A 26,786-nucleotide genomic window follows, 5' to 3' on the forward strand; every position below is an offset into this window, starting at 1 on the left:
GCCGAAGCCCACCCAGGGTCCCGAGTTCCCCGCGTCTGCACGCACAGCCCCTCGCAGGGCGGCTCCTGTGCTGCAGTGCCCGGCCGTTCACGCTCCAGCCCTCAGAGGTCCCGCACCGGCGGGTGGCACCCGTTCACGTCCAGGCCGCGTGAGTGGGGGTCCACGCGAAGCGCGGGGCGGAGGCGGGTAGCCGGCCCGAGGCTCCAGCAGGAGGCGCTGTCGCCGGCGGCCGCGCTGGTCCTGCCCGCGGCGCCGCTCTTGCCGGGGACGGCGGCGCGTGCCACCTGAGTGCTCGGCTTCCGGGCCGGGCCGTCACCTGAGCGATCGGCTTCCGGGCCGGGCCGTCACCTGACCGCTCGGCTTCCGGGCCCGGCCGTCACCTGACCGCTCGGCTTCCTGGCCGCCGCCGCCCGCGTCCGCCGCGTCCGCCGTGTCCGCCCGCGTCGCCGGGCCCCGAGCAGCCGTTGGGGTCCGGGCCGAGGCCCGCCCGTGTGGAAGCCGCCGCCATGCTGGCGCTCATCTCCCGCCTGCTGGACTGGTTCCGCTCGCTCTTCTGGAAGGAGGAGATGGAGCTGACGCTGGTGGGGCTTCAGTACTCGGGCAAGACCACCTTCGTCAATGTCATCGCGGTGAGCGGCCGGCCGTGGGGCGGGCGGGGAGTGGGCGGCGGATGGTCGGTCGGGACGGGCGGCGGGTGGTCGGGGCGGGCGGCGGATGGTCGGTCCTGCAGTGGGCGGCAGGGGGCCGGGCAGGCGGCGGATGGTCGGTCGGGCAGTGGGCGGCAGGTGGTCGGGGCGGGCGGCGGATGGTCGGTCGGGCAGTGGGCGGCAGGTGGTCGGGGCGGGCGGCGGGTGGTCGGTCGGGCAGTGGTTGGCAGGTGGGCGGACGGCCTGCTGGCCCGGGCTCCCCTCCCCGCTCGCCCCGTGAGGGCAAGCCGGCCGTCCGACTGGTTTGGTGATTCAGACGCGGCTTGTGACTCGGCGGAGGAAGGGGCCTCCCGAGGGGCGTGCCTGTGCGTGGGGGGGGGCGGCCAGGCCGGCTTCCCGGGGTGGGAGACCCGCCTTGCCAGGCCCTGCGTCTGCTGCAGGTCGGGGTCTCCGCTGTCCCCTCACCCGATCCAGTTCTCCTCGTTTTGGCCTCTCAGAGCGAGCTAGCTGCTCAGTCCTTACCATTAGACACGGGTTCTCTTTTGTTTGCAGCGTGACGATCCCTTCCCTCCAATGTGGCTGACACATGTGTTAAGTAGCTTGGTGTAGTAATTCTGTATACTATAGATAGAACACCATTCAATGTCCGTGAAAATACATAAATTATGGGTTTCCAAGTAAAAATACTAGTTTTAAGGAAACAAAAACGTACTTTATTATGGCCTTTAAGATTCTGAAAGGAAAAAATTTAACTCTTAACTTGATCTAATTTCTTTAGTTTTTTAAAAGATTTATTTTGTTATTGGAAAGTCAGATATACACAGAGAAGGAGAGACAGGAAGATCTTCCGTCCTTTGATTCACTCTCCACGTGGCCACAACGGCAGGAGCTGAGTCGATCTGAAGTGAGGAGCCTCTTCCAGGTCTCCCACATGGGTGCAGGGTCCCAAGGCTTTGGGCCACCCTCCACTGCTTTCCCAGGCCACAAGCAGGGAGCTGGATGGGAGGCAGGGCAGCCTGGATTAAAACCGGCGCCCATATGGGATCCCGGCGTGTGCAAGGCGAGGACTTTAGCCACTAGGCCACCGTCCGGGCCTCCATCTGATTTTTTTCTTTTGTTAAACTTTATTTAGAGTGAGAGCAAGAGAATGAGGCAGAGAGAAAAGGAGAGCACACTCCCATCCCTTTGTTGATTCCCCAGTGGCTGGTTCTAGGGGAGGCTGGGAACAGTCCTTGTGTCCAGTGTGGAGGGCTGTGTCCAACATGGACAGTGGGATACAGTCCATGTATCCCACGTGGACAGCTGTGGCCCACGCGGAGAGCGGTGGCCCACGCGGAGAGCGGTCGCCCATGTGGAGGGGCATCCCGGCCGCCTCTCGGGGCTGTCTGTGAGAAGCAGCTGGAGCCAGGCTCGGCCCCGGGCACTTGGCTGTGGGGTGCCGGTGCCCTAACTGCTGGCCCCATGCTGCCCAGTGTTCTAGGATTCTGTGTGTGTGTGTCTTCTAGGATTCTTACAGAGCCTTTTGAACTTGAGGAAAAGGGAAGTTTATGGGTGATTTTAGATTTTTTTCATAGAAGTAATGTATCCAAAATGGTGATTTCAGCCTTGCCTTATAAAGAAAGAAAAGCAGCACAATGGCAGGAGTGTCTGAAGTGTTTGTAGACTCAGGCACAGTCTCAGAAAGCTAGCTGCGTGTTCACTCTGCCGAGGGACTTGCCAGGTGAAAGCCCTCTGAGAAGCCAGTGCTTTGTTTGTTTGCAGCATCGCTGTGTCTGCCTTGCTAGTTACGGTGAGCTGCGTGTCTGTCTGAAAGCGGAGGAAGCTCAGATACCGGGCGCTGGGTCTTGGCGTCATTCTGCTGCCACGCCCCACTGTAGCTGGTGTCCTGGGTGGAGGTGATGGATGGAGCGGCCGCTCGTCTGGGCATGCCAGCAGAGAGCACCCAGCCCTCAGTGCCTGGTCGGTGTGCGTGGCAGCTCCCAGAGGTGATTGTGTAAGGAGTCATGTATCATGTGCAGCGTGCGTTGAGCAATGCCTATTTTTAACTGGGCTTCTAGGATAGGTTATGATATGGCTGCTACGAAATACTTAATAACATTTGGCAAATGTTGTAAGGTAAGTTTGATGCTCATTATAAGTGGATAAAGACCACGTAGGCATCATTTGTCTCATCCCACGCCACGCCTCCGCGATGTAGGTGGGAAATCTCGGGTCTCCGTGGAAGCCCATGCAGACTTTCCCCCACTTTTGTTTTTCATTGTTATTTAAGTCTTGCTAAGTCACTGCTGAAGTTACTTGTTGATTGATTTATTTTCATTTTACTTGAGAAAGCTAGAGGGGCAGCTTGCGTCCACTGGCTCACTCCCTGGATGCCCGTGAGAGCCAGGGCTGTGCCTGCTCGAAGGCAGGGCTGAGAACGTGCTCTGTGCGGGGCGGGGGCAGGGGTTCTGTGGCTGGAGCTGTCCCCTGGGCGAGACGTGGGGTGTGGTGTGGTGTCGGTGCCCATGCCAGATGCCCACCTTCTCCTGGCATCAGCACCTGTGCCAGATGCCCACCTCCCATTTCTGTAGGTCAAACACACGCCAGTCATCCTGCTGTGAATTGGGAGATCTTAATCCTTGAAAGTCTTTTTTTGTAGTAAGTTTTCTTTCTGAATTTGTGTGGATGACGTTGTAAGTCCAGGTCGCGTTAGGTGCTGGTTTACATTTGAGAGCCATTGTGTGTGGGCCTAGTTCGTGCGCGTCCTTGTCAGGCTGTCCCACTCCGTAGTTCTCAGACTCATTCCATGTCTGGAATTGTTTTATTCTGTCACCGAGTGCTGTTTTGAGTTGATTTCGTCCATTCTCCTGCTGGTGGGCATGTGGACAGCTTCCAGTTCTTAACTGTTACAAATGAAACTTTGACCAACAACAAAAAAAATCATGTGTGCATGTACTTATTATTATATACAGACATGAAGTCAGGGACAGAAACTCACAGTGGAATATTGTATTTGGATATTAAGTCTGGCTAACAGGCTTAGTTGTTGCTCAGTCTTTGTTAATATATTTTAAAACTCAGAATAAAGTTCTTCATTATATGGCTTATTTCTCAGATTTATTTGTTTATTTTTATTGGAGAGGCAGATTTTCAGAGAGGAGAGACACAGAGAAAGATCTTCCAACTGCGGGTTCACTCTCCAAGTGACCGCAAGAGCCAGAGCTGAGCTGATCTGAGGCTAAGGGCTTCTTCGGGTCTCCCACATGTGTGCAGGGTCTCAAGGCTCTGGGCTGTCTTCTACAGCTCCAGGCCACAAGCAGGGAGCTGGGTGGGAAGTGGAGCAGATGGGACATGAACTGGTTCCCAAATGGGATCCTGGTGTATGCAATGCAAGGATTTAGCCACTAGGCTACCTTGCCTGGCCCAATTATATGGCTTATTTCTAAATCAGGTTTGGGCAAGAACTGGTAAAAAAGGGAATGGTGGGGAGTTGTCTGCTGGTTCATTCTTTAAGTGGTTGCAGGAACCAGTCTGAAGGCAGGAGCCTTCTCCAGGCCGCCCGTGGGGTGCAGGGCCCAAGCACTCAGGCCAGTGTCTGCTGGCAAGTGGGACAGCTGGACTTCAGGTTGATGCCCTCCTGGCCTCCAGGCGGAAGCTTGTGTGGTACACCACAGTTCTGGCGCCTGAAAACAGATTTTAGAGAAAATGGTATGTGTCAAGTTGATGTTTAGCATGGCTAACGCTGGAGTGCTGAAGCCATGGCTGCCTGGTGCTGATGTCCGGCTGTGTCCGGGTGTGGCTGGGTGGTGCCCTGCCAAGGAACCCTGAGGTTCCACCCCTCCCCTTTCCAGCATGTTTTTCATGTGGACCAAGAATCTTACAGCCGAGTGTTCTCATTATGAAGATGCTAGTGTGTGATAATGCATTTTAAATGACTGTCTTAGAGGATATTTCACCACTTAATGGAGGGTTAACATTTTTCAGACACTAAATGGATACTCGTTGAGCAGACATCCAAATGTACTTTGTGTACCATGGAATTGCTCAGTGCTACTTCTTTCTATTTATTTATTCATTTTTAGGATTTATTTATTTTTGTTGGAAAGTCAGATATACAGAGGAGGAGAGACAGAGGAAGATCTTCCATTGATTGATTTACTCCCGAAGTGGCCACAATGGCTATAGCTGAGCCTAACCAAAGCCAAGAGCCAGGGGCTTCTTCTGGGTCTCCTGCATGGGTGCAGAGTCCCAAGGCTTTGGGCCGTCCTCGACTACTTTTGCAGGCCACTGGCAGGGAGCTGGATGGGAAGCAGGGCCACTGGGACATGAACTGGCACCCACGTGGGATCTTGATGCATGCAAGGCAAGGATTTAGCCACAGAACCATTGCGCTAGACCTGCCTTGTGCATTTTTCTAAGTCGTTTTATCCTCTTGGGGTGTGCTCTGTGGCCGTGCCGTAATGTACTTGGCAGTTCCCTCATTGGAGACTGGAGTGGTTTCCAAGACGCAGCTGCATTTCCTGAGGATGTGTCCTGCGGGTGGGGGGGGGTTGGCTTTACTGCGGCACAAGACTTGAACGTGATGCAAGTCACAAGGCCAGGTTGCTTTCCAGAAAGCATGTGCCCCGTGAGAGCATCTGGGCAGATGTTGCACACAGCGCTGAACTTGGGGTAACCCTGAGTGTTGTTGAGGCAGTCGAAGTTGTTTTTAGCTTGTGCTGTGAGATACTGCTCTGTTTCTGGTCACTGCAGTTTAAGATATTCTTGGTGTTTCTGGGGCCGCCGAAGACATTTTCCAGTTTTGTTTTTCCTGAGCCTGGTGGCTGATTGCGTGACCACAGCCGCTGCTCTGACTGACTGGTGGGCTGCGCGTTTCAGGATCCCACCTGTTTGCATGCAGTTCCGACCTAACCACGGACTCGAGTGGGATGCTCCTTGTTTAGTTTTTAATTGAGCGTTGCTTAAAAAAATTTTTTCTAAACAAGAGCCTGAAAAGGTTTATCCTGCAAATCACTGGTTGAAGATATAGCATATAAATATTTTTAAAAATTTTGTAACTTGGGAATCCTGTAAGAATTGCTTCATGTCTCTTTTGCACATTTGTTAAAAATTAAGGAAAACAGCGTTGGCCTGTTGGGTGAAGATTCCAAATCAAATGATAACATAAGATGTTAGGTTTCGCTAAGACATGGTGAAGCCAAAGTCGAAATCTCTCAGATTTGGATCTATTGTCGTCATAGTCTTTCCATTTTTATATACTACATTGACAGTCTTATTCATATCCAGAATGAACTTTTTTCATTAGAAAAATCAACGAAGCTTTAGGATTTACTTGAAAACAGTCTGAGGAGATGTAGCTTTTTTAAACGTCGTGACCCTGGTGAAGTAGCCGTGGGTTTCAGGCCTCCAGGACTTGGCCTTCCCTCAGCTGGGTGGAGAGGTGACCCGCAGCGCCCCGGTGGCTTGAGACTGAGACGCGTCCTGTCGCGTTTGCTTGGCAGCAGTCAGCTCGAGCCCGAGTCCTGTTGCTGGGGGACTCCATGTTGAGCCTACCAACACGTGGGTTTGTGTTTGTATGGAGGATGGAAAGTTAGGTACCTGGAGAGTTGATGGAGCGTGGGGCAGAGCTGGACACCTGGTGGCTCAGCCCCTGGCCCCATGCTTGTGTCACTCGGCCTTTCAACTCAATAAACCTTAGATAAATGGACAGGTTAGCGGCCAGCGGGGTGGTATAGTGGGCTAAGCCTGCCCCTGTGGTGCCAGCGTCTCGTATGGGTGCCTGTTTGAGTTTTGGCAGCTTGACTTCCAATGCAGCTCCCTCCCTGCTCCTGACCTGGGAAAGCAGCAGAGGACGGCTCAAGCCCTTGGGCCCCTGTGCCACGTGGGAGAGCTGATAGGATATGACTCCTGCCTTCAGATGCGCTCAGCTTCAGCTGCTGCAGCCAGTTAGGAGTGAACCAGTGGGTGGGTGCCTCTTTGTGTAATTCTGCCTTTCAAATAAAAATTTTTAAAAAATTAAAAAAAAAAAGTAGGTGCAGTTTTACCTTTATGGCTGCGTACCTGTGTTTGAATGTGGAAGTGTGAGGTAACATTCAGAGGGGTTCTGGAGTGTCGTGGCCTTGAATTTGAGTCATGTGCTAAGTGCTGTGTGTCCCTTAGGTGGAGGTGCCATTGCCCTGCGCTGGCACGGAGCGCTCAGTCAGGTGGCCGTGCTTGTCACTGGTGCTAGAGGTCATTATTATCTTTTACATTCAAGTCTTGCTTAAATGTACTTTAAAAATTAGTAGCTTCTGTTTTGGAAGTAAGCTATTTATTCTGTTAAGTCTTGGGAAATGTATAAATATGTGTTAACTTCTTTGTTGCATCTGATAGCAGATAGACTGATGGGATCGGCTTGTGGTTGCCCAGATGGTCAAGTGACTCTTGGTGGGCCTGCCTTTTAGGAGTTAAAATTAGATCGGATATGTGAGAGCATTTCAGAAAATTTCTGGAAAAGTGGAGTTATGATGGAATTTTATTTTAGTACAGAAAATAATTTGAAATCCATGCCTAGTTTAGTAATATGCACCTGCCATGAACTTCCTGAAGTTCATCTGTTGTTCTCTGCCCCGTGCTTTTTGTCCAAGGCTTACTTACTTTGTTTGAAACGGAGTAATGCAGTGGGAGGCAGACGGTGGAACGCCTGGCACCGGCTGCAGCAGCCAGGCCAGGGCTCAGACCTGTGTCCTGGCCTCCCTCGGGCCGGCGGAGGCTCCCTGGGCGCTGGGGAGCAGGGTGTGGGTGTCCGCTCTGCCGCAACACTGACGCCCGCTCCACTACGTGCGGTCATGGTGTAGTCAGTCTTTCTTGCAGGAGTCATGAACACAGTTGAAATAGTTGTCTCTTTCCTTGTCACACTGCTGCCCGCCGGCAAGGCTGTGGACAGGCCCTGAGCGCTCTGTTGATGTGACTTACCCGCATGGCGCTAACTTTGGGTCTTGCTGCTGGAGAGGAAGTGCTGCCTTCTTGTACTTGGAGTTGACATTCTTAGGCGTGGATCAGACACGCGAGGACTCCCATCTTAGGTGCTGGTTGAGAATACCCGTGTTGACCAGGAAAGCAGCAGCTAGTTAGTGGCTTTGTGAAGAGGCGGGGCTGTAAAGGTCCAGTAGGAAGGGCTCTGTGGCCCTTGGCATGGTGCCTGCCTACTAGAAGTGAGATAATCTGTGAAAGACTATGCTTAGATTGCATGTGGCGGTTTTTCTGTGTGTTCTGTGGTTGTGTAACGGGCTTCAGCTCCAAGTAGGTGTGGCCTGTTGACAGTCCCCCCGCAGGCAGTGTGTTGGGGGCCTCCACCCCACCTGACGCTGCCTTGGCCTGGTGTACTCACTGCTCACCAGGCCTGGCCCATAGATGGTGTATCCTGGCAGTTCTTACCAGAGCTCAGGCAGAAAAGGGAAATACCTTGTTGTCCCCCATCAGTTACGCCTTTCAACCCACCAGCTGTTGACTTCCTTATTTGGACATTGTTTGATCAGTAGCTGACTGAGAAATAAAATTTCTAATTATTTGTTTCTTAAAAAATATCACCTAGTCAATAAGGACAGTCATTTATCTGTGCGACACCGAAGTGGAATCAGTGCTGTTTAGGCTGTATCTTCTTCAGGTTTTAGCTGCTTTTATCCTCAGGAATTCAGGTTCTCGTGTTCTTGGTGGCACTGAGAAGACCTTGGGGTACAGACAGCAGGGGATCTGTGTCGTCCACTTGATTTGTCCACTTGGCTGACCAATGGACACCTCAGGCTCAGTCACTTTGAAATGGAATCCTTGGTCTTGACCCCCTAATCCAAGAGCCAGCGACTAACTGTGTCCTAAAAACATGGAATCGAGGAGCTTTTAGAGGCTTTCATCTGTGCGTGGGGAACTGTTCTGAGACCGTGTGGATACTAGGACACCATCTACGGCCCCTACAGAATGACCGGTCTAAGCAGTGGCCTGCTGCAGCATTAGTGGATTTTGAGTGTCTCCTGCCATTGCTGGATAGACCAGATGATTCCACAGGCCATATACAGCCTACTGCTGAATGTGTCCTACCCCTGGTTGGATGAAGGCTCCTGTGTTATTTTCCACTCTTGAGTGACTGAAATATTTGTTTAAAATTTTGCTGTTTGTGATTTTCTTGTGGTTTGTGAAAGTGAAAATAGTGAGCCGAACGGTTTCACTAGTAGGAGCCTTTGCATTTTCCAGTCCCATCTGTAGTAGATTATCTTTGTAAAGATTGTTTGTTTAGTCAGAGACAGTGACATAGAAACAAGGGAGACAGATGAGAGAGAGGCATCTTCTGTGTGCGGATCCGCTCCAGAAAAGCCTGCAGCAGCCAGGGCTGGGCCGAGTGAACTGAGGCTTACGTACGAGAGAAGAAAAGAGCCTGAAAAAGCAGATTGATCGGCTCTTCCAAGGCCTTGCTGGGCAGTGTTTGACTGCAGGTGTGGGTTGCCACTGGAGGTTTTTCAAGGAGTGAACTGTGACTGGTTCCTGATGGCTTAGATCAGTCAGTGTGCAGGCCTCCAGGCAGTGCAGTGGCTGAGCAGGAGCTGGGGAGTGGTGGGGAGGAGGACGTGGCCTTGTTAGACTGGCAGAGTGAGCGCAGTGTGTGAGCGCAGTGTGCAGCACAGGGGAGCTGAGCCGTGGAAAGGCCTTCCGAGGGCTGGAGTCTGTGGCAGCTGTCTTGTCCACACAGAGCAGTTAGCAGATGGAGAGTGGGTTAGAGGGACAGGCAGGGCGAGCATGGGCAGTGTCACAGAGGGGAGGCGGTGCATGCTTTACAGAGCAACGCAACGGAGAGCTCTGCGTCCGCCTGTCGAGTGACATGTGTGCGCAGCTGGGAAGCAGTCCTGGGCTCCCTGCAGCCACGTGATTTGTCCTGCCAGTGTTTGGTTAGCTCCGTGTGGGTTTGGGAATGGAGCCTGAGCCCATCCCATCTGTGGCTAAAGCGCAGGTGGAAGCTGCCGGACAAGGTACTGACCCTGCCTGGTCTGGAGCAGGGGTGGGGGCTGCTGGCAGACTCAGTTGGCACAAGCAGGCTCCGAGCAGGCTTGGGCATCTACCCTGGCTTCAAGAGAATATTTCTGTCCTCATCTAGTGACTAGCTAGGTGTGTATTTGTACAGAAAAGAACATTTTTGTATATGTAATTTGTGTTTTTTAACCTTAAAGGAAATTTGATCTTTGGGGGTTTGACCTGGGATTTGTCTTAGGTGGCAAGTAGGCCTGTAACTGGTGTTTGATTGATTCAGATTCCTGGCTGTCCTGCACTGGGGTGGAGATGATTCGGTTCCTGGGCCTCGTCCCCTGGGGAGGCTGTTGGGGCTTGGCACAGTCCAGTAGGCATTGATGGTGCTTGGACCTTACTGGTGGACACTACCGGGCTGTGCGCCAAAGAAGACTGGCTGCTCTGTAGGGATGTCAGTGCAGAGTCCCTTCCTGAAAATGCGGAATCATCCTTGCTCCTGTCTGATGCTCTGGGGGCACTGAGTAGAAACTCTTTATTTCTTTTTTTTTTTTTAAGATTTATTTTTTTATTTTTATTGGAAAGGCGGATATACAGAGAGGAGACAGAGAGGAAGATCTTCTGTCCGATGATTCACTCCCCAAAGGGCCAGGCAAGAACTGAGGGCTAGGAACCTTGTCTGGTTCTTCCCATGTGGGCAGGGCCTGAGTGTTGGGCCATTCTCGGCTACATTCCAGGCGCGTTGGCAGGGTTGGAAGTGGAGCATCTGGGACACGAACCTCTTCCTAGGCGGTTTCTGCGTCAGTACTGGCCCCAGGCCCCACCCTTTGCAGTGCCGCTGGCCACTGGGTCTCCCCGGGGCTGTGTGATGCCCATTTGGAAGTTGGCCATCATCTCTTGTATCCATATGTGGTGTGGCTCTTTGCCAGGTGTGTTCTTTCTGCTGGCTTGTGTATTCCTGGGCATATTTCTTCCTATAAACACAAATTTTAATGTTTATGGGTTTTGGACGAAGGACTTAAATTCTCCAGGGAAAAATAGCAAAATATGCGGGATGGGTGTTTGGCCTAGAGGTTAAGACACTGCCTGGCAGACTGGACTGTCCACTGCACATGCTGGCAGGCACAGGAACCAGAGCTGAGAGACTGGTCCAGTGGGATTGTTGTGGGTCACTCTGGCTGGGCTGCAGCTCCCCCTGTGGTACCTGAGGGCCGATCGGGTGTTGGGCAGGGTGGGCTGGGGTGCAACACCCACTGGTTTGCGAAGATGCGGGTAGAACAAATTGCACAAGTACCCCAGAGAAGCTTGACAGCACATCGCTGACCAGTGGAGACTCAGGCGGGTGGCGACAGGATTTCCTCACCTGTGGAGCGCGATAGCAGCAGTGTCTCAGAACTCTGGAAAGCACCTGGGCAGAGCCCTCAGAAAACGCTGCACCCTGGGAACCCTGGGGTGCATTGGGTGGCTCTTCCCCATCCCTGGGGTTGGGAGGCTGGGCGTGGCTTCTCTTGTATTCCCCTCCCCCACATGCAGGAAGAAGATTGTAAACAAGGATCTCACCTATTATCCCCTGACCCTGGACCCTTCCCACCCTGATCAACTGTGTAGACATCATCAATAATAAAAATCAAAGAAGAAGAAGACACTGCTTGGGGACTCTGCATGCTGCTGCAGTGCCTGGCTGCTCCTGGCTCTGCTTCTGGCTCCAGCTGCCAGCTGAGCACCTTGGCAGGCAGAGCGGAGGCCAGGTGACTGCCCCAGGAGTTGGCCACGTCCCTGCCACCTGTGTGAGACAGCTGGGTGGAGGCCCTGGCTCCTGGCTTAGGTCTTGGCTGAAGCCTGGCCACTGTGGGCATTTGGGGAGTGAACCCACTGATTGAGAGTTCTTTCATACAAACCAGTAAATAAATAAGAGGAAATTAGCAAGATGAGTGTGTGTGTGTTGCGGGTGGCAGAAGTAGGCGTTGGAAATAAATGTTAGGTCCTGCTAATGGTTTAGAATGAGACACCCGAGGTACCCAGCTGACGTTCTGCCTGCGCCTATGCGTGCAGTCTGAGGGAGTTCCCTCTTCCTGGCCAAGGCTGTCTTGCTTTTGTGTGGCCCCTGATCTGTGCAGGCTGATGTCATTGGCCTTTGTTCTCGTAGTGTGTGCTCACTTGGGCTGATGGTATTTCTGGACCGCATCCTCCTTCCCCATTGCACTGGGCTGACCTGCAGTGGGAGTGCAGTGGGGAACGTCGTGTTGTGCAGTCACGCCTGAGCCTGCTGTCTGGATGTGCCAGGGCTCTGCAGCCTCTCACAGAAGGAGTCGGCACCGAGCCTGGGGTGAGTACTCCTGTGTGATGTGGTAGGTGGGGCTCAAGTGCCGCTGGCGGGCCATGAAAGGATACTGTCGGCTGTGTGCAAGGAAACCTTTTGGACGTGAGGCACCGTGGGGGCTCTGGCATGCTGGGGCAACCCGCTGCACACTGCACTGGTCTTTATGGAGTGTATGCCTCCATGCTGCCAGGTTGTGAGGGGTAGTTTTGGCTTGGTCGAAGAGTCAGTGATTGCCTGAGATTTGTTGCTGTTCAAGGTAGATGATTGACAGTTTAATTTGCAGTCTCTCAGTTGAGCATTGGGTTCATTTTGTTGAGCAACCTAATATTGGCTCCTTACTTGTATACAATAGTGACTATCCTTTCTAGTAAACAAATGACTGTGCCTGAGTCATCAGACTGGAGTGGAAGAGAACTTAAGGGTTGTGAAGTGCAGATTTGCGATTAAGCCTGGTTTTTTGCACTGAGTGCTTAGCTGTGTGTGTTCCCTTATGTGAGGTGAGTCATGCGGTGCTGTGGTCACCATTCCTCCCTCAGAGCAGTGGACAGCTGGTGATGGCGCATCCCTGGGGAAGGTGGGGCTTCTGCCAGGCGCCCCTCTGATGGTGGTGGCTGTGATGGATCTAGGTTGCTCCCGGATGAGCGCTGAAGTCGGCCGCGGTCTAGGATCACTGCGGTGGGACGCCCGGGCCGCATCCAGTGACTCAGTACTTCCCGCCTGCGTGTCATGTGAAAGCAGAGTCTGGCTACAGCTGTGCTCATCACACTGAGCAGGCGCGTGGAGAGGCGTGACCTCAGGACCCTCAGAGAGCCCGGGTGGCCATCCGGGCAGACCTGCACGTCTGTGCTGCCCCTCCACTGATGGCACGCTCTGCTGCTGTGTAGACGCTGGTCTGCAGGACTCCCAGGGCATGAGTACCCTGGCACTTGGTGAGCACTTCACGGAGCAGTCCTCTTATGGAGCGGGTCAGTTGTGCCTTCGGGAGGCAGAGATGTGCAGAGCTGCAGGGGGAGCACAGCTGCTTGTGCTCTGTCGGCCTGGCTCTTGCCTTGTTTCCGGGGGCTGTGTGGCAGACCTGTTGTGCCAGGTTCTTACTGAGCTCCTGCAGCCTCTGGCTCGAGATGCGGGAGCCCCCAGGCTGATGCTGCCAGCTGGGGGCTGGGCAGTGACTCACCGTACTGACCTCATTGAGAGCATTTCTTAGTCTGAGATTTCACTCAAGAGTCTGAGCTTCACGGGGAGTCTCACTTTACCTGTCACCTAGGAGACAGTTTCTCAGTGTTGCCTCTGATGTTTGTCTCTGCTGACTGGAACAGCCCGGAAGTTGCAGTTCCAGCAAGTGGTGATTTTTATTTGCCTGGAGGTGGAATGAGGCAGAGCCAGAATAGTGTGTATAAAGTGCTCGTCATCAGCTGGTGTCTTCATGGCCCAGGAGAACTTCAAGGAACAGGAATCTGCGCAGTCCCGGGGTCGGGCCTGGGGGGTGCAGGTGTGGCAGTCTGTGCCCAGTGGGTGCCCGGTCCCGGAGCACTGAAGCAGGCATCTGCTGGCTCACCCTGCTCCCTGCCTGCTTGCCTGCTGTCCAGGCTGCCTGCCCCATTCAGGATGGCATCAGCTGGTGTTGCCCACCTTACCAGCTTTTCAAGTTAGCACCTTGTTGTGAGTTCACCAGGAACTAAGTTTCCCCACACCCCTTCGTGGATTAAATGCCAACTCCTTAGTCTTGTCGTTAACTCTGAGGGAGTTGGGGTAGGTTTCCAGACTGCTTACACCTTAGCTGGGGTTGCATTGGGAAGGAGCAAGCCAACCAGGGAGGCCGCTGTACATACTCAGGTCAGTGTGGTTTGTGCGGGATTCTGCCCATGCTACCAGCAGCAGTGGCACCTGCCTGAGGCCTCCTGGTGCGGGATGGTACTCCGGCATTCAGCCGGACAGAAATGGGCAGTGTGGGCTGTTGGACAGTGACTGCCTCCTCCTGTTAAGGGCTGTGTTAACTGCGGTCATCTGTGCCTGTTGGTTTACAGACTTGTGGACTGGTGTTTGTTGCACTGCGTGTCTTTGTGAACGCTATGTCTATTTGTGGTAACAGGTAGTGCTGGATTCGCCTCTTATTTTCCTGAGAAGAGAGTCTGTGGGATTTGTGTTCCTCTTCCTGTGTGTTCGGTAGAATCCATCTGTGCCTTGAGTTTCTTTAAAGAAGATTTTAAAACTGCCCACTCCTTGTTTTGTGAAAGATCATTGTAGGGCCCAAGTGCTTGAGACAGCACCCCCATTTTCAGGGTGCGTTACCAGAGCTGGCACCTGGGGCAGTGCTGGGCTTGAACCAGACCCTTGATAGGATCCTGACGTGCCAGTCCCCAGGCCAATCCCGCCACTGCACACTGTCATGACACTAAGCAGTCTACTCTTGTGAATGTTTTTAGAATATACATTTTTCCCTCTCAAATTTGTTTGATTTGAAAGGCAGAGCTCCGTTCGACAGGGAGGGAGGCAGAGAGGCAGGTTCACTTGCTGACTGAGGTTGGTGCTGTGGCCTTGCTGGTGCCGGAAGCCCAGAGCTGGGGTCCGGTCTCCCTCCAGGGTGCATGAGCCAGGCCCTGGGGACACGTGTGCTGTGTCCCAGGTGCGTTGGAGCAGCCGGGACACTGACAGCCTCATAGGATGCCTGCGTCTCCAGCATCTTGTGAACTTGCTGCGCCAGACCTGGAAGTAAGCTTCCTGTGACTTAACTCTTGGCGACTGTATCTACTAGCCACAGTTTCTATGTGATGTGATTTATTTTGTCAGTGTTTGATCTGTACTTGGATGTGCATTCTGTTTATAAGTGAAGGGCTCTGTTACTGTCAGACGCAGTTAGTGGTGTTCGAGTCTACATCTGCTGGTTTTCTCATTCTGTAATTATGTGATAAAAGTGTTGACATCTCAGAGTAGTTGTGGATTTGTTAATTTTGGTTCCACTTGTTTTTTGTCTGGTGTTATTATTTTTTTTTAAGATTAATTTATTTTACTTGAAATTCAGAGGCATTGAGAAAGAGGGAGATACAGAGATCTGCTGGTTCCCTCCTCAGATGGCCACGACGGCCAGGGCTGGACTGGCTTGAGGCCAGAAGCTTCTCGTAGGTCTCCCTGTGGGTGCAGGCGCACAAGGCTGTGGGCCCTCTGTCGCCTTCCTAGGCCATTACCTGGAGCAGCGGGGGCTCATGTGGGACGCTGGCAGTGTGGGTAGCTTAGTGGCAAGATTTTATTTACTTTTATTGGGAAGGCAGATATACGGAGAGGAAGAGACAGAGAAAGGTCTTTCCGTTGGTTCAGTCCCTAAGTGGCTGCAACGTCCAGAGCTGAGCTGATCTGAATCCGGGAGCTTGTTGGGGTCTCCCACGTGATTGCAGGTTTCCAAGGCTTCGGGCTGCACTCGACTGCTTTCCCAGGCCACAGGCAGGGAGCTGGGTGGGAAGTGGGGCAGCTGGAACACAAACTGGCACCCATATGGTATCCCAGGTGTGCAAGGCAAGGTTTTAGCTGCTAGGCTGTGGTGTTGGGCCCTTTCTCTGCTCTTAAAGAGGATTTCTTGTGAATGTGTACAGTCGAGTCTTTTGGTAAGAACATCTGTGAGTGTTTACACCATCTCAGTGTTGTTGATGTTGAGTATAAGGGTACCATAGTTCAAACAATCACTGATTTTTTTGGTTTTTGTCTTTTTGTTCCTGTTTCATTTTTGCTAGTTGATTTTGAATGGGCTGATTTTTAGCCCATGCCTACGTTAACTGTTTGGGTGCTGGCTGTCGAGCTTCTGCGGCCAGAGGGGAGCTGTGCTCTAAAACCGCACCCTGCTGCCCACCCAGGCCTCGCCTTGGCTGGTGCGTCTGGTTCCTTTCTTGCAAGGAATGCCTTTCATTCCCTTTGCTAATGTGTAGTGAAGCCTACGTGTGCTGTTCCGTCAGTAGGCCTGGTGCGGTGCTGGGGAAGCCGGGGGCTGACGGCCAGACGGGGGCTGAGAGCTTGTGAGCTTTCTGTCTTCTTCTGGATTTCGTGTTGTCTTTACAGAGCAGTTAAGACATTGCTTAGAGAACAAAGCTGCGAAGCAGTTCGTTCAAGCAGGTGTTTTCCCGCTCGGTTCCCAGGCTGAGTGTGGGGCTTGAGCTGCTGTAGAGGGAGGTTTCCTTGCGTGCGGTAGGTCACCCTCCGTATGTTCCTTTCAAAGAGCAGTTGTGAAGTGTCGCCCGTTTCCAGTAACCCTGGAAGGCAGGAGGCTCCTGTGTTCTCACCAACCGCAGCCTCTGTGCCATCCAGCCCCTGGCCAGCTCAGTGCCCGCCCGGCCTGGGCATGCAGGCTCGCTTTGTGTCTGAGCTCTCTGCTAGTAGGTAGGAGTTGGCGCGGGAACCTGGGGGCTGGGGTCTGCTTTGGCCTTGGCCTTGGCCTTGGGGTGGAGGACGGCCCCCCCTGCTGTGGGCATGGCGGGTGAGTGCAGCAGAAGCTGCCAGGGTAAAAGCTGGAAGGTTGTAACGCAGCACTCTGCCTGCACGCTCTCCTAGAGGGAGCGCTCCGTTCTGAAGAGGTGGGATGACTGGGAGTGGGTGTCAGGTGCCAGGTTGGTGCTGAGAGCCCCTGACTCTGAAAACACTCCTCTCTGGTTTATTTTATAAATTTATTGTGAGGATTAGATGAGTTGATATTGGTTACTATCAGTATTTATTGGCATTGTGATGTAGGGGGTTAATGCCTCCTGCTGTGCAGGCCTGGCTGTCTCACTGCCAGGGTCCCTCCATGCTCAGTTGCCTGGGACAGCAGCGCAGGCTGGCCTGAGTGCAGGCTGGCCCTGCTCCCATGTGGATGACCTAGAAGAAGCTCCTGGGTTCTGACTTCTGCCAGGTTCAGCTCTGGCCTTGGCAGCCATTTGGAAGGAGGGTCCACCAGTGAATGGAGCTTAGTACCAGCTGCTTTGTGGTGTATAAACACCGATTTCCTAATACCTTACAGTCAGTGGGACGTTGCCTAATGCTGGCCTCTTCAGAGGAAGGGCTGCCCAGGGCCGGTGAGGACGGTGGAGGCTGCAGCCAGCACTGAGCTGGTAGCTGGGCGTCTCCACACCCATCTCCGATATCAGGGCGCCAGGTAAAGAGCTCAGGTCCTTGTGGAACGTCAGGCTTGGTACATCCATCTTCTTTCTGCCCGTCAGCACCACCTGTCTCTAGAACTTCTTAATCTTCCAGTTCCAGACAGAAACCCCAAGCCCACGAAGCCCTCATTTTCCGATTTCCCTTCTTCCGGCCTCCAGCTCTACCGTTTGGGAGACTGTTCATGGGAAAAGTGCGTCATGAGACATATGCGTGGATCTCACACTTTTTGGCACAAATTAAACTTCTGGTTCTGTGTTCTGTAGAGTTCTGAAGTGCCCTCAGAATTTCTGCCTTCATGAATTGAACTTCAGAGCAGGGAATTGTTAAGTGTTTGTGTTTCAGGGGGTTGTGACTGGCTAATTTCATTTAGTGTTTGTCTTTGAAATGTGTCAGAAGTTGAGTCATTTTGTGCACACACCGTCGTTTGTTGAGCAGCATGTGGGCACTTGTACCTCTGGTGTTGGACTGTTGTCCGGAAGAGGAATGGCTGGATCGGGCGGCAGTTTGCTTTCGGGGCTTGAGGAACTGTTGGTTTTCATGGCACCCTTGTCACTTCCCTCTTGCCAGCAGTGCTGGAGGTCCAGGCTTCTGTGCACCCTGGCCAAGGCCGACCCTCAGCTGCATTTTCCCTGCGTGGCTGTATCTTGTGCCTCCTCCTTGCCTTGCCCATCCATTGGACTTCTCTCGTGACTAATTCTGATGTATTTCCTTTTTATATCCTTAGTAGATTTTTGCAAATACATTGTATATGTGAATCATTTAGGAATTATATATAATTAAGTGAAAGTGGTAATTTGAATTTGTTGACATTAAAAAAAATCAACTTGGGTTCCAGTGGACTTGGGGTAAGACAGAGCTAGAGGGAATTACTTGGTGCAGGTAGAACTGAGCACGCCCGGACTGGGCGCTTGAGTGAAGGATGTGTGTGTCCGAGGTCACAGCAGGCAGCGCCCCACGGCTAGGCTCTGTTGGGAAGTTCGCCTTGGGCTGTGGACCCAGCGAGTAAGCCACTTCACTGTGAAGCTAGCAGTGAGAGAGCCAACGCTCACCCAGGCACCGTGCTGGCGAGCGTGGGCAGCCTGGGAGGCACTGACATCCCGGGGGGCTGTCGGGTCACACATGGGACAGGCCCCCACCAGGCCTGCACCCTCCAAGGTCTGCTCGGGTACTGAGCACAGTGGGACTTCACACAGAGGCTGTAGGACATGCATTCCTGGTTCACGAGGCCTGGGGCCTGGGCCAGAGCTGTGGGGGGTCACTGCCGGCCAGTGGGGACAGAGTGGACTTTGATATGGATGACCGCTTAGCCACTTGGAAGAGGATAGAGTCAGTTCCAGGTGGGTGAGCATTTGACACTGAGAAAGTCATGCTTATGACCAAATGGTACATTTTCGTCTGATCATATCAAGGTGAAAAGCCAAAAAAAGGACCAAAATTGGTGACAAAAAGTAAAAAACCTCTATTATGACACAATATTTTGTTAAGGGTTGTTAAAAGAAAAATGTGGAAAAGCTGTTCAACATTAAATTTTGAGTTATTGTTAAAATAATAGAAATGTTGAAAAATAGAAAATTGGTTTACTTTTGATTTTTTTTTTTTTTAACTTTTCTTAACAAGACTCTGTTTAAACGTATCTTTACACTTGATCTTAGCCAGAATCCTGTCTCCTTGAAGTGACGGCCGTGAGGGCCGCACTGACGAACACGAGTGCCAGGGCTCTGGTGCTGCTGGCAGGCTGAGCCGGTGCGGTTGATTCCCTTCTAACTGGCATCTCTGTTTGCTTCAGTCAGGTCAGTTCAGTGAAGACATGATCCCCACAGTGGGCTTCAACATGCGGAAGGTCACCAAGGGCAACGTCACCATCAAGGTACGCGAGAGCTTGTGTCCTGTCCGATGGGAGGGTTCATGTGCCCTGGTGCTTCCCTTCCCTCTCCTTCTGGAGCATCTGCCTTCCGTTAATAGTGTCCTATAGGGTCCTAGCCTTGAACGTGCCAGGATCCCGCATGGACGCCAGTTCTGGTCCCGACTGCCCACCCTCCCATCCAGCTCCCTGCCTGTGGCCTGGGAAAGCAGTCGAGGACGGCCCAAAATCTTGGGACCCTTGGGACCGTGCACCTGCGTGGGAGAGCCGAAAGAGGCTCCTGACTCCTGGCTTCGGATCAGTGCAGCTGTGGCCACTTAGGGAGTGAATCAACGAACAGATCTTCCTCTCTGTCTCTTATTCTCTGTAAATCTGGCTTTCCAATAAAAATAAATAAGTTGGGCCATCCTCTGCTGCTTTGCCAGGCCATTAGCAGGGATGGGAAGTGGAGCAGCCAGGACTTGAACAGTGCCCATGTGGGATGTCAGGGCATGGCCCCAAAGATGACGCCTTTGCTTGGGACACACCCATCCCGTGTCTGAATGCCTGGGATTGAGGCCCACCTCTGCTGGTAAGCTCAGGGAACAGTAGGTGGTGCCCACATGCTTGGGTTGCTGCCCTCCATGTGGGTGCCTGAGTACAAATGCCAGCGCCTATCTGAGCTGCTGAGCCTCAGGCTCAGTTTTGGGCACTGGGAGGTTGAGCCAGGGAAAGGAAGATCTTCCTCACTCTCCTTTCATGTTCATGCTGTCTTTGAAATACGCAGACAGGTCTGTCTGTCTGTCTTTCTTTCTTTTCATTTATTTTTAAAATATAGGCTGAATGTATAATGTTGTTGAACATCAGTTTTAAATGATGAATTTGGCCTTAATTATGGGCAGTGTTTTTGCCTTAGTTATTTCTTATTCTTTTGGATCAAATCATTGGGGAGCATTTATGCCTCTGGCCGTGGCCCTGTTGCAGTCACTCTAGTGATGCCCAGTGTGGCACATGACTCCCCGTGCCCGCCTCGGGTGTCGCGGCTGCTCTGAAACCCTCTGGACTCAGCCCTTGATTTAGCCAAGAAGAACACAGGGCCCAAACATGGCACCCACACAGTAGATACAGCAACAGATTCCTGAATTAAAATGGAGTTTTTGGAAGGCAGGGCTGGAGACAGAGACAGGTGTTCCATCCGTCAGCCGTGTCCTCGGGGCGCCACAGGCAGGGCTGGCCGGGCCACAGCCAGGAGCGTCTCCCGGGACTCCCAGGCGCAGGCCCCAACACGTGGGCCGTCCTCTGCTGCTTTGCCAGACACATCACAGGAAGCTCTGTGGGCAGTAGAGCCGCTGGGACATGAACTGGCACCCCAAAATGAGATTTGTCCACTATGCCACAATACCAGCCCTGCAGTAAAGTTGTTATGCAGGGAAAACATCTGTGTAGGAATGTTGGCTCTTTTATTTATACAATTTAGAAAAATTGGACATTGGTGTGTAGTAAATATTATAGATTCTGTGTTCTTTTTGGTGTCCAAATCTGAACACTGTGTTTCTATAAATAGGGATTTATTTATTTATTAAGATTTATTTAATTAATTGATTTATTTTAAAATATGGAACGCTTCATGAATTTGCGAGTCATCGTTGCACAGGGACCATGCTAATCTCTGTATCGTTCCAGTTTTAGTGTATGTGCTGCTGAAGTGAGCACAGAGTTAGAGACGGAAGTGTCCTGTGTTTGCTGGTTCACTCCCCAGATGGCTGTTCTGGCTACAGCGGGCAAGTCTGAAGCTGTGTGCCAGAAGCTTCTTTCGAGTCCCTCACTTGGGTGCAGGTGTTCAAGGCCTCGAGCCATCCTGCATTGCTTTCCCAGGCCACAAGCAGGGAGCTATAAAATGGAGTACACAAAACACAAATGGCACCCATTTGGGATGCTGACACTGCAGGTGGAAGGTGAGTGTGCCACACCAGTGTGTCAGGCCCCTGTAGATAGGTTTTAAAGGTGTAATTTTTTTTTTTCAAAGAAGCAAGTCTTTTCTCACCACTGTGTTCTTTTTAATTTTTATAACATTTATTTATGTTTGTATTGGAAAAGCAGATTTACAAAGAGAAGGAGAAATGGAGAGATCTTCTCTCCCATTGATTCACTCACCAAATGGCTGCAATGGCCGGAGCTGAGCCAATCTGAAACCAGGAGCCAGGAGCTCCAGGTCTCCCCTGCAGGTGCAAGGGCCCAAGACCTTGAGCCACCGTCGACTGCTTTCCCAGGCCACAGGCAGGGAGCTGGAAGGGCAGCGGGGCTGTCAGGACACAACCTGGTGGCCATATGGGATCCTGGTGTGTTCAAGGCAAGGACTTTAGCTGCTAGGCTATGGCTATGGCTCTGGGCGTGTCCTGGGTATAATCTTTAGGACAAGTACTTTTGGTATTACAAACATTGGTTAACAAACGAGAGAGTCCTGCTCATGGGCCAAATCTTCACTGCACAGCAGCTTTAGACTTCGAGGAAATGGGCTAGAAAGGACTTCGGTTTTAGGAGACCACCCTCCCCCAGAAATTCTCAGATGACACATGATTAAGTGTGTGTTGGAGAAGTGCACTGGCTTTGCCACTGAACTGGCTGTGCCTTCCCTGTCCCTTCCGTGACGTGTTCAGATGCCCGTTTAAGCGCTGTCCTTGTCTTGCTTTGCAGATCTGGGACATCGGAGGGCAGCCCCGGTTCCGGAGCATGTGGGAACGCTACTGCAGAGGAGTCAACGCCATCGTGTGAGCTGGCTTGTTGGTGCAGTCTGCTTAGAGAGGGGTCACTCGCGGGCCTTGCGTTGGTCCATTGGTCCCTTGGGCATGCAGCTCTTCCCTGCAGACCTCTCAGTGCAGGTGCAGGAGCTGGCAACGATGCAGTAAGCCCTTGAACGAGTTCTGGCTTTATCTGTGCAGCTGAGAGCTAGCAGACAGAGCTGCTGCTGGGCCGCGTGTCACACGTGTCAGCCTCCCGGGGCAGTCTAGCTCAGTCCACGAGTGCCGTGCTGCTTTACCAGCCAGGTCACTTCAGGCAGCTGGACGTGTGCGGTCCAGCCTGTGCGCCCTGCTGAGCGCCTGCTTGTCTGTTACAGTTACATGATAGACGCTGCAGACCGTGAGAAGATCGAGGCCTCCCGGAATGAGCTCCATAATCTTCTAGACAAACCACAGCTACAAGGAATCCCAGTAAGGATCACGCATTGGTCACTCAGGCTTGGGCAGGGCGTCGGCGCAGGGGGCCCTCGGGCGGGCCTGGGACACCGTGGCTGCACCTGCTTCTGGTGCAGTGTGCATGTACGGAAGGGGTGGGGATCTCTGCTCCGGAAACAAGGACGAGAAAAAGCCTGAACACTTTCAGGGAAAAAAATATGATTTCTTTGGGATCCTTCCTGGTGTTTGGGTGAATCTAGAGATGTGGTTCTGCAGATAAGGAGGGCCGGTCTGCACTGACATGTTCTACATGCCATACTGTCTGTGAACTAGTCACCAGTGTTTGACTGTGCTACAGACGGGGTGCCCAGCCTGGCATCATGGTGAGGAACTGAACAGATACTCCAGTGAAAGGGGCATGGGCCAGTGGGGAGAGAGAGAGATCACACAGGAGTCCAAGTGCAAGGCTGTGAACTCTGCAAGCAAGGAGCTGTGCAGAAGCAGCACAAGAGGGGCTAGGTTCTGGAGCCAGGAGCTGTGGAGGGGCTGGCAGGCCCATGGCCGCCCACTGGCCCGAGAGGCTGGCGGACCCCCGTGGCTGCCCGTTGGCCGGAGGAGCTGGCGGGCTCCGTGGCTGCCTGCTGGCCGGAGGAGCTGGCGGGCTCCGTGGCTGCCTGCTGGCTGAAGGGTCAGGCTGGTGTAGGAGGAGACATGGTCTAATCGGGAGCTCTGCTTGCCATTCAAGGACGGCTGGGGTGCAGGGACAGTGAGGAGGGTGGGGTGAGGAAGCCACTTTATTTCTCCTGGCAAAGTGCAGCACTTTCAATTAGGATGTGATGGTAGACAGGATAGGGAAATGAAAGGATCCAGAAGGGACTGTGGAGCAGAGCTCCCAGGCTGGCTGGCTGGCTGGCTGGTTGGCTGGCTGGTGTGTGTGTGTGTGTGTACACAGTGGTCCCTAGTCCTGCCTTGAGCAGCCGGGGGAGTGTCAAGCTCTCCTTGGAGCTCAGGATTGCCAGAAGGGGCTGAGTGCTGAAGAAGCCAGCTGCTGCTCTGCTCAGTGCCACACAGCCTGCTGAGGCTCCCAGGGTCCACCTGCACACAGCTGGGCCTCTTAAGGACCTGTGGCCATTGGGTTTAAGTTTATCCTATCTTGTCACAGTTGCAAAGGATTGAAAGCTGGTTTCAGTAGAGAGGAATTCACTGAAACAGCATTGAATCTCTGGGAAGGCTCCACATAATCAGGCTTAGAAAGCAGGCTGGTGTGGGAGAACCAGGCACGTGCCCCCTGGCCCCCGGGCACAGCAGCTGAGATGGGAGCTGAGTTGGATGCTGGTCCTGCAGTGTCTCCGTGTGCCCTGTGTCCTTGCTCTCGTGTGCTGCTTGTTCTGCGTTCCAGTACAGTGTGTGTGCTCTACTGGAAAAGGAAGCTGGGAGCATAGGAGAAGCCAGCAAGCCACAGCATGGACAGCTGATCCCAAATAACTGCTGAGCAGTTAGAAATAGCTGGGTAGAGGACATAAGGTGGACGGCAGAGTCTGGGTAGGGAAGCGCAGCCGAGCAGGGGTGCTGAGGTTCGCCTCTTGCTTGCCAGCACCCTGGGTTCTGTGTGGAGTTGAAGTGACAGTCCAGGTGCTTAGGTGGCACTGGACTCCTATAAGTGTATGAGGTGGCCAGTGTGAGCACACGGTGTGTACTGCATCAGGGTGGGTCAGAGTCAAGGATTCGCATGTGGTTGTGGGGTTGTTGGGAAGCTGAGTGTACTCACATGGTGTTATGTGGAGTAGAAAAGCTGTTGTAGCTAGGGAGTGGGGTGGTGCCTGCATGCGCCCAGGTCAGCGTTGGTGCCCACAGGCGTGTCTCCTGGAGCAGTCTCCCTGAGGCCCACACCACCCTGTCCCATCAGTGAGGTGCTGGGAGGTGGACTTGAGGAGGGAGGGACTTGTATGTTCGTGTGACTAGTGGCTAATGTGTGAAAAATGGTTGCCCTGCCTTGGTTGTTTAAAATTTATCTGTATTTTGGAAACAGTTTATTAAGAAATAACAGTATGCAGAACATAAACTGGCTGATGTGAAATAGCAGTTGTCAGTCACCTTGTCCATTGAGGGCGTCCACCTGGAGGGCATTATGTGAACATCAGGCAGGATAATTCAAAAGGTGCCTGAGTGTGGCAGGTGCCAGGCGGGATGCTTCAACAGACACCCGAGTGTGGCACGTGCCAGAGCACACCTGGATGCTGGTGCCTTCGGCCACACTGTATGCATGAACACTCACTGTGTCTTCCTTTTCAAAGGTGCTAGTACTTGGAAACAAGAGAGATCTTCCCAACGCTTTGGATGAGAAACAGCTCATCGAGAAAATGTACGTGTTGAGAATGAGGGGTGCTGTTGGGGCTGAGGGCCCTCTGTCCTGCGGGGTGAGCATTGCACGTTGCTTAGCTGTGAGCAGAGCCTTGTTTCTGGTGAATAAACTTGGTCTGCCGGAGAGGTGGATCCAGTCCTTGTCGCAGTGAGACCATGACAGCAAGTCAGTGAAGTGGCCGTGTTAGGTGTCCCAGCTGTTTGAAGCACATAGTTAACTTTGTCAATTCTGCTACTTGCAGGAATCTGTCTGCTATTCAGGATAGAGAAATCTGCTGCTATTCAATCTCCTGCAAAGAAAAGGACAATATAGGTAAGAAGTGGTTTGGCCGGACCTGGTGCTGCTGCCGTCTGCCATCTGTCGCTCTGTCTCTGCGGGAATGACTCTTGTAGGTCCAGGGAAGAAAGCGTGGCACAGATCAGCACCCTGAAGCTCCTCTACAAATAAGCAAAAGCTGTGAAGTGGTTGGCATAAGCATCTATTGCTTGTGCTTTAAAATAAAAAATACCATTTTTGCATGAATTGTCTTCAGGTGTTCTGAACCCTGACCAATGTGTTGGCACTTCACTGGAAGTACAAGCCAGCTAATCTGCTTGCTGCCTGTTCATTTCTTAGAACTGCAATCAGAAAGTCCCACCAAGCTGGCGACTTACACAGCAGGGACCTCCCTTCCCCGGCTCGGGAGGCTGGCTGAATGGCCGGGTGCCTGTGCAGTGTGTGGGGGTGTCAGTAACTGTCTCGAGATCCCACTGAGTGCCCAGCCCCCAGGATGACCTCATGCTAAGTAGTCCGCTTTCCAGTCGCATTCTGAGGACTTCAGGGAGATGCTCTGCAGTGTAGTATTAGGAGGTGTTTTACCCAGTGCTGGGTGGAAGACCTGCTGAGCCTCACCCTACCTGTGAGAGCGCTGATTTCCATACCTGCAGTTGGTCTGGCTGTCCTAGGGAGGGGGTGCTGGCACCTGGTGGTGAAGCCCTGGGATGCCACTCAGCACGGAGGCAGAGGGCTTGCCTGGGTGGCAGCAGTGGGGTGGCAGGTGCAGGACCTGCCCTGCCTGCGCCACTGTCAGTAGGACTTTGTGCTGCTTAGTAGACCTGTGCGTTTTCCCTATCTCCTGGAAAAGAAAACCCCTGGACACACAGGTGGGCAGCGGGGGAGAGCAGGTGGGCACCTCCGTCAGTATCGGGGCTGACCCTCACAGTGGCTGCATGCTGTGGTGGTGACTGACCTTGGGACTCTAGAACTCTCGGTGGATGAAGGTTACCCATCAAGGAAGCTGACCCACCGACCGGACTGAGAACGGGTAGCCCTCAGTGAGCATGCCCATTTGTTTGGAGCGGAGAACGCGCTGCCAGTCACGTGAATGGATAGACGTCCTGGGTGGTCCTTGTTCAGCCCATATCATGTGCTTTAGTGGCAAGTCTGTGAATATACTAAGTTAATCCAAGAAGCATTTTGCTGCACACTGAAATATATTTGCAGCTTCATGGTGTGGCCAGGAGTACCGTGCTGCCCATACCGAGTGGCCTCGCCGGGGTCGGCTGCGTCATTGCCATGTCGTCTGTGTGTGTTTCACCCACATAATACCGTTTCCTTTTCTCCCTGAATCTAGATATCACACTTCAGTGGCTTATTCAACACTCAAAGTCGAGGAGAAGCTGAAGTGTCTCCGGGAGTCTTCATCCTTCTTGGCTGTCACCCTAGAATTACCGTCTGTTCCTCTGAAGTCCTTCCCAGAATACGGCCCTTCCTGAACCCGAGAAATTGCCTTTTTCAGAGTTTGTTCCTCACGCGCACTGCTGAAGATGCATCTCCCTAACCCTTCATCCAGAACCCGCTAGAGTTGTCAAGATAAAGTCAGCACACACGGGCCTCTTGCACGTCCCAAGACAACGTGTAGAGTTCCTTTCTCTGTTCTTTTTTAAGAAAGAAAAAACCACAGCCACACTGTCAGCCATCTCAAATCAAGTGAACTGCATATTTTGGCTCTGGTCTTGGGGGCCAGATTTTGTATTGGTTTATCAGTTACGGACTGGTGTTTCACTGTGGAACCTGGTAGCCTGGTGGTGGCCCTGACTCAAGGCAGCGTGCAGTCTCCAGAGCTACCCGGAGTTTAGGGAACCTGGCGGCCTGCCTCCCAGGGCTGTGGGAACAGTGCCCGCCTCCCTCACTGCGCGCATGGCGTGGAGCCGGAGCTGCACCCCGCGCAGCAGGGCCGCCGGTCGAGGGTGCGTGCTCACAGCTCTGCCTTCGCCGAGGCGCGGCAGCAGGCGGCACAGGCTGCCCGGTGTCTGCCCACTCCACTCCTTGTTTTCCCCTGGTTCCACACACTTTTTAAAGGGGTTGGGAATTTGAGATT

General features: G+C 52.9%; 1 protein-coding gene and 1 non-coding gene across 3 annotated transcripts; one reads left to right on the forward strand and one right to left on the reverse strand.

Annotated features, from left to right (window-relative positions):
• Positions 1-419: 419 nt before the first annotated feature.
• ARL8B (ADP ribosylation factor like GTPase 8B) lies at positions 420-26,577 on the forward strand. 2 transcript variants are annotated; one of them, XM_040995104.1, is made up of 7 exons: positions 420-629; positions 18,839-18,919; positions 21,587-21,660; positions 22,008-22,101; positions 24,360-24,427; positions 24,669-24,739; positions 26,040-26,577. In XM_040995104.1, exons 1-7 carry the CDS (start codon positions 507-509, stop codon positions 26,087-26,089), a joined length of 561 nt encoding a protein of 186 aa, XP_040851038.1. In that variant the 5' UTR covers positions 420-506; the 3' UTR covers positions 26,090-26,577. The 2 variants fall into 2 exon arrangements, with proteins under 2 accessions (XP_040851038.1, XP_040851039.1); XM_040995105.1 differs by lacking the exons at positions 24,360-24,427; positions 26,040-26,577 and having other exon boundaries at positions 24,669-24,719.
• On the reverse strand, positions 20,502-20,605 carry LOC121166191. The gene has a single exon (XR_005885355.1). It is a non-coding gene; the product is annotated as a U6 spliceosomal RNA (small nuclear RNA).
• Positions 26,578-26,786: the final 209 nt, after the last annotated feature.

The sequence above is a fragment of the Ochotona curzoniae genome, unplaced genomic scaffold (genome assembly GCF_017591425.1).
Source record: "Ochotona curzoniae isolate NIBS_2020 unplaced genomic scaffold, NIBS_Ocur_1.0 contig_908, whole genome shotgun sequence".
Lineage (NCBI taxonomy): Eukaryota > Metazoa > Chordata > Mammalia > Lagomorpha > Ochotonidae > Ochotona > Ochotona curzoniae.